This window comes from Phalaenopsis equestris, unplaced genomic scaffold (assembly GCF_001263595.1).
Source record: "Phalaenopsis equestris unplaced genomic scaffold, ASM126359v1 Scaffold000369, whole genome shotgun sequence".
Taxonomy (NCBI): Eukaryota; Viridiplantae; Streptophyta; class Magnoliopsida; order Asparagales; family Orchidaceae; genus Phalaenopsis; species Phalaenopsis equestris.
In genome coordinates this window covers 688,537-702,045 of record NW_018164811.1, presented here as the reverse complement: position 1 = coordinate 702,045, position 13,509 = coordinate 688,537, and the positions used below count along the sequence as shown (strand labels likewise).

At 39.0% G+C, this 13,509-nt stretch overlaps 1 protein-coding gene across 3 annotated transcripts in view; it reads right to left on the bottom strand.

Annotated features, from left to right (window-relative positions):
• Positions 1-13,509, bottom strand: part of LOC110026363 (glycerol-3-phosphate acyltransferase, chloroplastic) — a 64,641-nt gene that overhangs the window by 26,541 nt on the left and 24,591 nt on the right. For all 3 annotated transcript variants that reach the window (XM_020727264.1, XM_020727265.1, XM_020727266.1), the window contains one exon: positions 11,173-11,230. In XM_020727264.1, the coding sequence (XP_020582923.1) occupies positions 11,173-11,230 (58 nt within the window). The remainder of the gene's footprint in view (positions 1-11,172; positions 11,231-13,509) is intronic.

The following is a 13,509-nucleotide window of genomic DNA, read 5'->3' as shown; positions in this document are numbered from 1 at the left end:
CTAATTTAAGTATTCAGAGTGTCAACTTTCTGTGGACAAAAGAATGTATGTACTTTATACCATAACGGGCAAAAATCAGAAAAAGAAAATAAATCGTTACCAATTTATTTTACTAGGCTTCAATGATGCAGGTGCGGGAGTTTCCCGCACGAATGCGAGAAACTAACCAGTGGCTAAACCGACTGGCATAGAGGTGGGTCCACGATTCCAAAAGAATTGAGAAGCATTAAAGGAGGGAGGTACTTGCGGCTTTCCTTTCGTGTTTCCCACCTGGATCGAGCAGCGTTTAGAGAGGGCGGCATTGTCGCCTGCCCTTTTCTCCTCCTTACTTTCTCGTTGCCCTCCCTCTATTTATATGATTGTTCTTTGAGTCTATGGTGGTTTTTTGCTGTGTTCTACTTTCAGATTTCCTGTGTGAAGAGTTTTCCCTGTTCCAGAGCTCTGTTCCAGAGCTGTATTAAAGGACGTGGTGGTGCTCCGGTTGTATCCTACTCGAAGGTGGTGGTGTATCCTTCCTTTTACCATCTTCACTCCTTCTCCTCCCCTCTCCAGCAACCACCGACCTCCCCATCCTTCATCCCCACCCTTCCCCCAAGTGCTTTCTCTTGTTTTCCACCCCCCCCGGACGTCACCCCAGCCTTTAACCGCCCTATCCCTACAGTCCAACATTGTTGTCCCCACTCCTCAGCCTTCATCCCAGCCTTGGTTGTCGCTGCTCTGCAGCAAAATCTGCTGCCTAACCCTCCAACATTTCTGTCCCTACAGTTCCGCACCTTCCCCTCGCTGTCTTCAGCATTCCTTTGTTGCCAACACCTCTGTCAACCATCCCGATCCCGATCCACCCAGCCGACCTCCACTGCCATCAGAATACACCTTAGAGGTGTTTGCTTTTGTCGTTTATGTTTTGTATTGTTATTTTTTGTTGTGTTGTGTTGTACTCTATCCTTATATCAATAAAAGTTTGCTTTGTGTGTTTATGTTGTTTTCCCTACTTGATTTCGGTATCATTCAAGCTAGAAAAAGAAAATGAAACATTAGTTTCGGTATCTGTCGGCGTTTAAAAAGGGGGGGGAGTTACGTTATTTTTTCTATCATACTATACTTTAATGTTTGCTAGGACACGTCTTAGTCAATGCTCTTGACGTTGTAATATCATTATATAATTAATACGTGCTATTTTTAAAAGATAGAAGTAGACTATTGTCAATCCAAGTCACTAATCAAATAAACAGAAATTAACAATAACAAATTTATCAATAATATTCCATAACAAGCCAAATTAAGCGAAAGGTTGAAGAACAAATATCAATCAATTAAAATAAATTAATTAGAAGTGGGAGATGGTTATTCCGCGATTCAAAATATCACGGAATTGGTTATTCCGCGATTGCAGACGGGGCAAAAGGGAGAACTGAGGTGCCAATTTTTTTTTTTTCAAGCATATTTCTTTCGCTTTTTTATTTATTTCATATTCATTTATATTCTATTTTTATGATTTTTCTTATTCCTAAGTAAGGTTTTTACTTGAAGAGCTATCCATATGTTATTAATTGTTGGTTTAGCAGATGTTTGTTTTGTTTGTGAGTTTTGAAGATTGTAATCTCGAATTTCTACCTTAAAAAATGTTGTATCATTTTCCTTTTGCAAGTGGTGTATTTGTATCTTACTTAGAAACACTTGGGGCAACTGTCTTGCCACTCGTACCATGTCGATTTGTCGTTATACCAATGTTTTCAGAAAGGACAACGTCAAACGATGCCTAACCCCTTCCAAAAGTCGTCGACCTCATATATTATGTTCCCTTGATATTCCACAACTACCTCCCCGCAATATTTGTTTCTCAAATACTTTTTAGGAGCTCTAAAATGATATCATCTGACATTAGAGCACAACAAACTCTAAAGTTATAGAAATAGAAGCCAGACACATGACAATCCAATATAAGAGAGTTTCAGGATTTTTAAACGCATAAAAATTTTCAAAAAAATTCTCACAATACCCAAACCATTCCCATCAAGAACGATGGCATTGGTTATCCAAGAGAGTCATGAGTTCGAGAAATAGAAATCAGACACATGACAATCTAAGCTAAGAGAATTTCAGGATTTTCAAACATATAGTCTACCTCCAAAGTTGTGTCTGTCGAGGAAAGTTCAATATGCTAGAGATGAGAATGTTTTGACCTACTTCTAGAAGGCTATATAGAGTAATTTGGGTGTTAAATTTCAATTCAGTTCAACAATATCATCCCAGATAAATAGTCAAATAATAGTAGTAAGATATTGCCTGATTGCAGCAGATATTTTATGATAAAGAACATTTAACAATGGGATTCAAGTCCTTCCAAAGAAAAAAATGATCCTCCTAACCGAGGAGAATGCGCGGGAGCATATGCAGGGTCCTGCAATTCAGTTTCCACAGGATTCTGCTATCCGTGGGTATCGTTGGAGAATCCGCTGTCGTTTTCTTTTTTTATTATTTATTTCAGCTTTAGCAAGTTTCTTTTATTTCCTTCATTTCTAGTCCTTTCCATTTTTTTTTATTTCCTAATTAGGTATTTTTTATCCGGTAACTTTATTATGTTATAGGTTTCGCGATTGTAGTTTTTACTAACTCTCTAAATTTTGCAAGTGGTGTGTTTGTATCTTACTTAGGAGCATGTGGTGGAACTTCCTAGACGCCCGTATCTCGTTGTCACTGTCTAACATATTGTTTTTAGCCAGGAAAGCCGTCTAACTCGCGTCTACCCACCATTTGGCAACAGAAACCCATTGTCTTCCACTTCTAGGTCGCTGCCCTACTACTAATAGACACCAAACGAGTGTCCAACATCATATTTCACCTTGTACCCCTTCCTAATATCATCGCCCTCACAGATTTTTGTTTCCTTGCCATTTCACAACAACCTCCCCACATAATTTGCTTTCTAAATACCCTCTAGGAACCCAAGAAAGATATCATTTGAGAATTCTTAACACAATACATAGTTTTAACCCTAATTTTTCAAAATAAATATTTCTACCTCCACCAAAATTTCACTCAGATACCTATCACCAAAACCTAAACCCTCGACCAACCTTGAATCACAATCCTATATCTGCCGAAAATCTGATCGGGAGAAAAGAACACAATGTCGCCTAGGACCAATAAAGAGGTCCATGAGACTACTATGAAAGAATGTAGCAAGAAATCCTCTAGCTGTAACAAAGGCTTACCGCCTTTAAAAGAAAATAATCTGATGAGGTCATCTATAGCCACAACTGTGACTCACCAGATCGAGAGAATGAAGTGAATATCTTCCACTAGGTTGTTTTTAGTGATGAAGATCCAATACCCAAAATATTTGTCACAAAATGACAGAGAAAAAGCCAAAAAATTGGAGTAAATACTGACTTGTCAAATTTTAACAGTCACATGGATCCAGAGGAATTCATCGAGTGGCTCCAGCAATGAAATTGTAATTTGACTACAAAGACATTCCACCGGATGGAATGATAAAGCTGGTCGTCATTAAGTTAAAGAAGAGTGCATCTCTGTGGTGAAAAAATTTAAAACACCTATGCCAACGAGAGGGAAAAAGCAAAACCAAAATCTAGTCCAACTTAAAAAGGGAAATGCAGCACAAGTAACTAGATCTATCAGTAGAGAAGTACACAGCTGAGTTTGAGCAGCTGATGTTGAAGAGTAAGCTAGTGGAGCCAGAGAAAAGCACCATAACTCAATATTTGAGAGGATTGAGACAATTTATTGGCAATGTGGTACAGTTGCAGTCATATTGGATATTATAAGATGTTCAGACCCTAACTTTGAAGGTGGAGAGACAATACCGCAGTATCAGGCCCATAGCACCCTTCAAACACAGGTTCAACCTAGGATCAATCAACAGGAGTATGCACAGTGGAGCATCCTAACCTACCCGTTGAAGGAAAAATTAGCTCATAGTAGAGACAAAGTTGAGGCCTCTAGCACACACAAATTCATCTCACCCATAAAGTGCTTCAAGTGTCAACATTTTGGACATACTGCTAAAAATTGAGCAAATAAGAAAATGATCTCTTTCATTGAACAGAGAACAGCTGAGGAAATGGTCAATGACACAGGAGAGAATGAAGACGTTGGAGAGGAGTATCAACTTGTGGATAATGAGGGAGAGATACTAGTGATTCAAGCTAGCCTGTAAGAGATACTTCATTCAAGCATGAGCCCATGAGAGATACTTCAAAAAGACTAAGATTAGTTGTCCTGAAAGATAGTGAGTCTGTTTCCGTTCATTTTTCTCTTTTTTATTTTAAAAGGAGTCGACAGCTTGTCGATAGTCGTATACCTCTCCCATTCGAATAAATCTCCCTCCCGAACCAGATAAATGATTCGAAGAGGAGAGGAATCAAATAAAAAGAAACATACGACAAAGAGACAAATAAGAGAAAAAGCAAAACGTGGAGAGTCTACGTGCGATAAATCTCGCAAGAATATGTTAAGAATATCCGCCGAAACAAGATCGGACGGAGGCACCTTAAACTAATATCCGTGAAAGAAGTATCTACATAGACTGCCCATAACCAGAGAGTCAGGTGTATGTACATGTTTTGGGATCAAGAACACTCCCAAAGGAACGTGTTCCTACTGGTTAATTACATCTTGGGGGATACCCAAAAATACTTTCGATAAAAGGAGTTTCGCTTCATATTATCATAAACTTGGGATATAGACAATCAAATGAAGGTTATTCCGTTTGGAAACAGTCTCAATGCTTCGAAGCTCACGCTAAGCAATCGAGCAGAGAGTGAGTCTCTCACATCCTGAAATGGGTAGCGGCTCATCGGCACATGGGGCCCACGGAATAACCTAAATTATTTGACGGGATATCTCAATACGTCAAAGCACGTTCAGGCCAAAGGGCAGAGGACAAATCGTCGTATCCCAAATGGGCGACAACTCATCAGCATCGGCCCGTCAAGGTGATATCAACGAGGTCAATGAGCGATAGGGCTCAAAGAGGCTCAACAAAAAGGAAGGTAGAGTGATCCTAAAAGGTAGAGGTAACTGGGTCGGGGTACCACGGACCCGTCATACACAGCTACTAGGACCCTAAGTCTACCTGGTCGTGAAGGTAGTCGACCCAACACGTCCTGAAATCCCCGATCAGCAATCCGTGAATTGCATCATCCACGGGAACCTCGGTAGCCCTTAGGTCAAAGGAAAGAAACTATCATATGACTACAAGCTGGAGCTCCAAGGGGTGGAACTTGTACCTGCCGAAATAGCAAGGATGCCTCAGGAAAGAAAGAGAAGTGGAGGTTCAGCTACAAAGCTGGAAACACTCCAAACAAAAGGACTTATACTACGTCTGGGTCGGGGAGTCTTCTAACATCCTATACGCACTAGACAACCATATATGAAAGAGCATGTTGGGCCAGTCAGATTGGAGAAGCACGGGGACTTCTCCTCGAGACATGCAAATATGAATGCAGTTATCTATAGTGGTCCTAAATATTGTGGAGACCCTAATATATGCAGGAAAGTAAAAGTTGCAATTTTTAAATCCTGAATATTTTAATCCTAAATTTTACTTAGCTTGAATATGTTATTTAGGATTTTATAAAAATTTAAGAATTTAAATCCTAAAGAGCCTATATTATATCGTGAAATCCAAGATAAAACACAGAAAGAAATAAAGAAAACACATGCAAGTGCAGACATGCAACATGATGCAAAAGATAAAACAAGCCAAGTTAAAATAATAAACAGGCCGGTGTCGCTGGGTCGGCAACATATCCCAGAAAAGAAAAAGGGAGGTCGAACTCCGCATATACATATCCGGTCATAATTCTATACATCAATATAAAATGCAGAATTAAGATACGGAGCACGAGCATCTGCTCATGGTCCCCTCCACGTGGTTTTTCTTCTAATGTCTCAGAACCCGTGCCCGTATCTTATTTCTGCTACAGGACTCTCTTAGACTCCAAAAAATACATTGGAAAAAGAAAAGACTCAATCATGCGTGTAAAACAAGTGTCAGCGGAAAAACTCACATGCAAATAACGTATCATGAGTCATGTCTTAAAAGTAGATCTTCATGTCTTAAAAGTAGAGGAGCTAAATAACACCTGCAAGTAAATTGTTAGAAATCATTATTTGCTCCCCCATAGTGGTACCTATGTGTGTGCACATAAATAGGCATGACTCCCTGCAGAAAAACGCCCTAACACACTATCATACATATGCAGCATGCAGACACACCACAAGCATAATGCAAAAGAAAGATACCTGGCTAGGGCAACTAATCCAACAAAGAACAATAGCCAAGTATTAAAAAGACTACCTAGCACCCTAAGTCCTAGCCTAGCACATCATCTAACAGATGGTGCGTTAACCTAGTATTTAAGTGAGGGGTAAGTCTAGGTATAGTATGACTTTGACGGGTTCATCATATCGGCCCTATCCTAAAGATCTAAAAGATCTAAAAGATCTAAAGGGTGTTACGAAGAATAGTGACACGAGTTAAATCTATTAGATCTCCTAAAGATCTAAAAGATCTAAAGAGTGTTACGAAGAATAGTGACACGAGTTAAATCTATTAGATCTTTAGCACAGTCATACTCGTGTCAATCTCGATGACTTAACTCGCATTGCTCACTGGGATCAACCCAGCAAGCAATGTTTGTTAAGACATCGCAACCAACACGGAGTCAATCTCCTAACGAACCTGGCTCGCTATCCATGCAAACATGTTAATGCTAATGCAAGCAAATCAAAACATATAAGTAATGACAAAGAGTATGTCATGAAGGCAGTGACTCGTAGGAATGGGCATATCGTAGTGACAGGGGCCCGAAAAGAGGATATGTCAGTAAGGCAGTGATCCGAAGGTGGGCATGTCGTGGCTGCAGTGGCCCGAAAAGATGGTATACCGGTAAGGCAGTGACCCAGAGGTAGGCATGTCGTAGCGGCAGTGGCCCGAAAAGAGGGCATACCGGTAAGGCAGTGACCCGGAGGTAGGCATGTCAGCGGCAGTGGCCCGAAAAGAGGGCATGTCGGTAAGGCAGTGACCCGAAAGAATGCAACTCAAGTAGATGATATCGATCATGCAAACAAACATGTACATGCACATACACAACATGTAAAGGAGCAAGTGGTCGGTCAATCGGAATGGAAAATCCGATCAATCCAAAGTGTTGTACCAACCGAGTCCGGATAGCCGGCTGAAACACAAATGATGTGACCGGTTCGGGATAACCGACCGAGCCACAAGTGGTGTCGACCGGTCCGGGGCGACCGATTGAGGCACAAGTGGTGCAAGTGTAAGTGCAAGTGCAAGATACAAGGTGCAAGTGCAACGTGTAAATGCAAGTACGATATATGACATACAATATGTAACATGCAAGACATGCACGTGCAAACAATGAGGTACATATGAACACATATGATAGTGAGTCACGCTCGTACTAACGACCTCACCTGGGAAACCAAAGGTTTAGACCCTTAGATATGTTGCACCACCGCCTCTTACTTTGGTGAGGAAATGTGAGGAGGTTCTCCCCGGACTACAGATCTCCGAGAGGGAAACTTTCCACGGTGTCACAAAATGGGCTAACTACAAAGTTTTTCCCATTTTGTGAACTCCTCCAGACTTTGCAAAGCAAACAAACTACAAAGCTTCTCTTGCTTTTCCAAGTTCGACCTCGCAACTTCTCCAAGTTCAAGGGGAGTGAGGGACTCCGACCCATTACGACTTGTCTTAAGGCTCACAACAAAAGGGAGACACTCGGCTCTGCGGGGGGTGTTTGGTTACGCACAGTAAGTCCTAACCTAACGGCTCGCTCTAGGAAATCGACGATCAATCACATAGGTACGTTAACGCGTCGACCCATGCCGGCACACTCACCTCGTGTGGGCGATCGAACTCACACGCCTAAACAACATCAAACCTAGGGCTAGCTATGAGTTTAGGGGATCTCACCACCATGACGGTTGCGGACGCGTTCTCTTTATTTGCTCCAAGCTCGGTGACGTCCGATCCATGCATCAGGGTACCTCACAACGAATGAAGATGGGAGCAAAGGAGGTATGCAAAATACCTAAAAATAATGAATATTGTCATACGGAAATATAACTAAAATATACCTTCAAAAATGTGTCGCTCGACAACGGCAAAGGAGGGGAACCCACGAGGATGTCGGCGGAAAAGAGCATCGGCGGAGGCTTTTCATGCGAAGTGGAGGACTTAGTTCGTCGGCGGTGTGCACCGGGAGCGAAGGAACCGCGGAGGAGAGCCCAAAATATGTCGTTTTCCTCGCTGATTTTCTCCGGCGTAAATACGACACCGGCGAAGTGTGACGTCGGTGAATCACAAGGCCGACGGGAGGAAAAAGAAAATGAAGGGAAGAAAACCCCTCTTCATTGTTTTCACTCCAAGAAGCGCCTCCAAAGCTTCCAAAATCTCTTCCCCAAATTCTTCCCTTCAAGTCTTCATGTATCTCGCCGGAGAAGAAGGAGGTGAAGGAATAAGAAGAAGATGAAGGAGGGGAAGAGAAACCCCTCATTTTCTATCTTTCAAAAGGTCTCCTCCAAAGCACCTCCAAAGCCTTCTCCAAATTTTCTAATGGCTTCCTCGTCTCTCGAGCCCTCGCCAGAGAAGAAGAAGGAGAAGAGGGAGAGGAAGGTTTTGCGCAAGGAAGAATGGAGATCAGGCAGGCGGGAAGGGAGATCCGACAACTAGAGGAGGAGCGCCGGAGACGGCGGCGCCGGGTTTCGCCGGCGAGGAGGAAAGTTCGGGCTTCTTGTGCGAAGAACGGCGAAGAGGGAGTGGTTTAGCGATCTTGAGAGAGGGAGAGAGAGAGGAGCATGAGATTTTTTTTTTTTAAAAAAAGGATAATCTTCCTTACTTTTTTTTATTGTTTTTCTTTTTTTTTCTTTTTCCCTCCAAGAAGAGCCAAAGAAGGAAATAAAAAAAAAAGCTTGTCATCAGCCTTTTGGGGAAGAGGCGTGGCTGGTAAAAAAATAATAATAATAATATTATTTTTTTTTATTATTATAATAATAATAATACTGTTATTATTATTTAGAGTTTACCATGCATCTTCTGTCGAACACGTTACCGCAGTAAAATGAGCATCCTCCCTAGGCAAAATCGGTCGAACACGTTACCGCAGTAAAGTGAGCATCCTCTCTAAGCAAAATCGACATTCTGGACGTAGTGTTGCGATCCGTTTCGTCGTTTGGGGTCGTTCAAATAATTTTTTTTAATGATTTGACGAAAATGATAATTCACACATTTTGGCCCGCCCGCGGAGCCGTAGCGAAGTGGACATCCTTCGTAGATGAAATCGACGTTTCAGACACACTCATGTGGTCCGTTTTGTCGTCCGAGGTTATATGGATAACTTTGCTGACGAACGGACCAATTTGAGCTAATTTCATGCGCGGTGCGATAACAAATTTTCATCGATCACAAGTGAACACCTTACACTTATGACATCCAAAAATTGATGTCAACAGAGCCTAAGGTACTAGACGTTCATACAGAGTTGAGGATGTGGTGCAAAAACTACCTTTTCGCAAGCATTAAGAGGAGCATCAACAGGACTAGCCTTAGTTGTCCAAGAGGGGTCAAGAGTTCGAGGAGTCGACACCAGACTCATAGCAACCCCAGACAAAAAAATTTCTAGATTTTCAAACATACATTAAACCTACTAAGTTGTCATTGCTGAAAAAGATCCAATATGTCAGATATGAGAATGTTTTGAGCTATTTTTGGAAGGCTATACTGAGTAATCTGGGCGTTAAATTTCAGTTCAGTTCAACAATTCACCCACAAATACATAGTCAGACATGAGTAGTGAACTACCGCTTCAGCAATCTCCGCTATTTTTGGAAGGCTCTACGGAGTAATCTGGGCGTTAAATTTCAGTTCAGTTCAACAATTCACCCGCGAATACATAGTCAGACATGAGTAGTGAACTACGCTTCAGCAATCTTCGTGGGTGTCTTTTGGGAAAGAGCATCCGACGATACGATCCAGACTCTTTAAAAGAAGAAGCCTCTCTTATCCAGAGAAAATAACACGGGAGTTATTCATGCCCGCAAAACTGTGGAACGGAATTCCCGCGATATGGGACTCCAGGTGTTGTGGAAGAGCCGGTTTTCTTTTATTTCAAGCATATTTCTTTCATTTTTTATTCATTTCATATTCATTTATTTCCTATTTTCTTATTTCTGGATAGGATTTTTACTTGGACTATTTTAATTTTATTAATTGATGGTTCAACAGACTTTTGCTTTGTTTGTGAGTTTTGGAGTAAGAAGTATTATATCTTTTTTTTCCTCTTACAAGTTGTGTATTTATATGTTATTTAGGAACAGGTTCCACAGGTGGTGGAACCACTTTGCCGCCCGTACCTCGTCAATTCATCGTTGAACTGTCGTTTTCAACAAGGACATCCGCTAAACAACGCCTGCCCCCTTCTAAACGTCGTCGTCCTCGCATATTTTCCTAATCTCACTATTCCACAACTGCCTCCCCGCAAAATTCGCTTCCCAAATACCTTCTAGGAGCTTTATAATGGTATCAAAATTGCAACAAAAGGCTATGAAGACTCATCATGATTCAGAAAACCATCTTGATTCTAATGGGAGCTAGCTGAGTGAAGACACGTTAGTAGATAATATTTCATATCTAATTTAGCAAATGAGGCCAAAACAATAAAAAAAGATCTATCCACACACTCCTATTTTCACCAGCCTTCGAGCTATAGGCAGTCCAGCTAAGTGGCTTTCAAATTCCAAATCCTGCTTGTGCTTGATGCTGTCTTTATTCTATCCAACGTGTTTTCCTTCTCTTCTCAAGCAAATTTTGTTAATTGACCATATTGTGTTTATTTCATTATCCAGTTATAAAATTATGGCTTTGAATAAAAAACCACAAGATTAAACCAAAATAGAAACTATTTGCAAGAATATGTGCCAAAATATCAAGTTCAAATAGTATAAAAAAAACAAATTAAAAAGAAATAAAATGGACCATATTTAATAAGAATATCCTATAATAAGTATGCAGTCCATTTCATATTTCAATATATACATATATACATATAGCAGTATAAAATAAAGGAGCAGAAACACCGAAATCATCCCAGAAGTTAAACTATAGTAATCAGTTTGCTTTTATACCTGTAGAAGATGTTGTTCCATCTCAAAGAAACGAGAAATGTTGCCAACGTATGATTTTCTGAAGATAGAATAAATAATCATAGTTTTAATAAAATCAACGAGATGAAGAAAACTACATGTAATTTTAGCATAAAGCTGCGCAAGATGACTGTGTTCATTTAGGTAACTGCCTCTAGGTAAAACCAGATTATTTAGGATTTCTACCTAGCAACCAAGTGCATAAGCATATCTTCAAGGCTTCCCAATCTCTTATGGTACTGAAGTGCAATCTAAATTGTATAAATGAAAATTATTATTATTTTGAGAGGAGAAAAACACAGGTGAAGAGAGAGGGAAACTAATATATATACTCAACAATAACACTTCAGCATTAAAAAAAATTTAAAATGAATCAAACAACAACAACAACAAGCTTTTATCCCACTAAGTGGGGTCAGCTCCATGAATTCTTTTTCTCCATTGCGTCCTATTGAGTGTCATATTTTCATTTAGTTCGATTAGATAAAGATCATTTTTATACAATATACCCAAGTCTTTTTAGGTCTACCTTTGTCTTTCTTAACATAAGTTGAATCTAAAACATCTAGTCTCCTAACCGGATCATCAGATGGTCGACGTTTAATGTGAACAAACCATCAAAGATGACTCTCTTTAATCTTGTCTGCCACTAGAATTACACCAACCCTTTCACGGATAGATTCATTTCGCATTTTGTCTCTAAATGTCAACCCAGTCATCCACCTAGGCATTGTATCTCAACAACACTTAACTTTGTTTTCTGCTTCTCTTTTAAAAGCTAAAATTATATATCATAAAGGATTGTAGGTCTCACCATCATCTTGTAACATTTTCCTCTAAATCTAAGTGGTACTTTTCTACCACACAATAGACTCAATGCATTCCTCCACTTCAACCAACCAACTTGACAATAGACTCAATGCATTCCTCCACTTCAATCAACCAACTTGAATTCTACTAACAGCATCTCCAGCTATATCACCATCACTTTGAACAAATAAACAGAAGATATTTAAAACGTTCACACCTTTTAATGATTTGATCACCCATAGTTGCAAATCCGTCACTAGAGCTACCACTACTAAAATTATTTTCCACATATTTAGTTTTAAATCTACTCAAACAAAAGTCTTTAGACTTCAATGTTGACCTCCATAATGCATTTTTTTTCCTGAACTCTCTCTAGTCTTATCCATAAGAAAAATATCATCAGCGAAAAACATGCGCCAAGGTACATCCTCCTATAACATAACTAAAACAAAAAGATATGGGCTTAAAGCCAATCTTTAATGTAATTCGACTGAAGTCGAAAAATATTTAGTCAAAAACCCTACTATTCGAACACAACAGCTCTGGTATACATATTTTTAATGAGTCGAATAAAAGTCATATCAATAAATTTCTTCTCAGAAACTTTCCAAATGACTTCTCTTGAAAACTTATCGTAATCTTTTTTCTAAATCAATAAAAATCATATGTAGATTCTCCTTAGTTTCTATGTACTTCTCCATCAAACCTCTCGATAAACGTATAGCTTTCATGGTAAACTTGTCTGACATAAATCCAAATTGATTATGAGAAATTTTTGTATAACTTTCATGACAATGTTTCATTGTATTATTTATCTTGCAGTTTTTCATCTTAAAATTCAAAACTACTAATAGATGTTGAATACTTAAATTTTCACTTGGAATAACCTTACAATGTTTAAATTCTCGACGATCATTTTTTTCTCGTAAAAAGATAATCAATTTGTGTTTTAATAGATCAATTCTTTTAAGTACTAATATGTTTCTCATTTCTTAATAAAGCAGTAACAATAACAAAATTATAGATAAAGCAAAATCTAATATGATTATACGTTTTTCATTAATAACTCCAAAACCGTAGCCACCATGAATATTTCTAAAATCTTCTATCACTTTACCAACATGCCCAACCAAATCTCCAATAATAATTATTTCTTCAAGAGGTATCATTTGTAATAATTTTTCTAGGTCATTCCAGAGTTTTTTTTTGAACTTATATCAAAACCTACCAACAAAAATAATCTTTAGGATTATAATTATATTTTTAATTCTATTAATTTTTACAACATTATCTTTCAAACTCTTATTCATAATTACATATATACCATCTCTATTATGACTCATACCTAAATACCAAAGTTTACAACTTAAGTGATCAATATTTTTAGTTTTTTTGTCCAACCCATTTAATTTCTTGAATGCATAAGATATTTATTTTCTATAAATCATAATACATATTAATTCAATTAATTTACCTGTTAGAGTGTCTAAATTCTAAGATTTTATCATA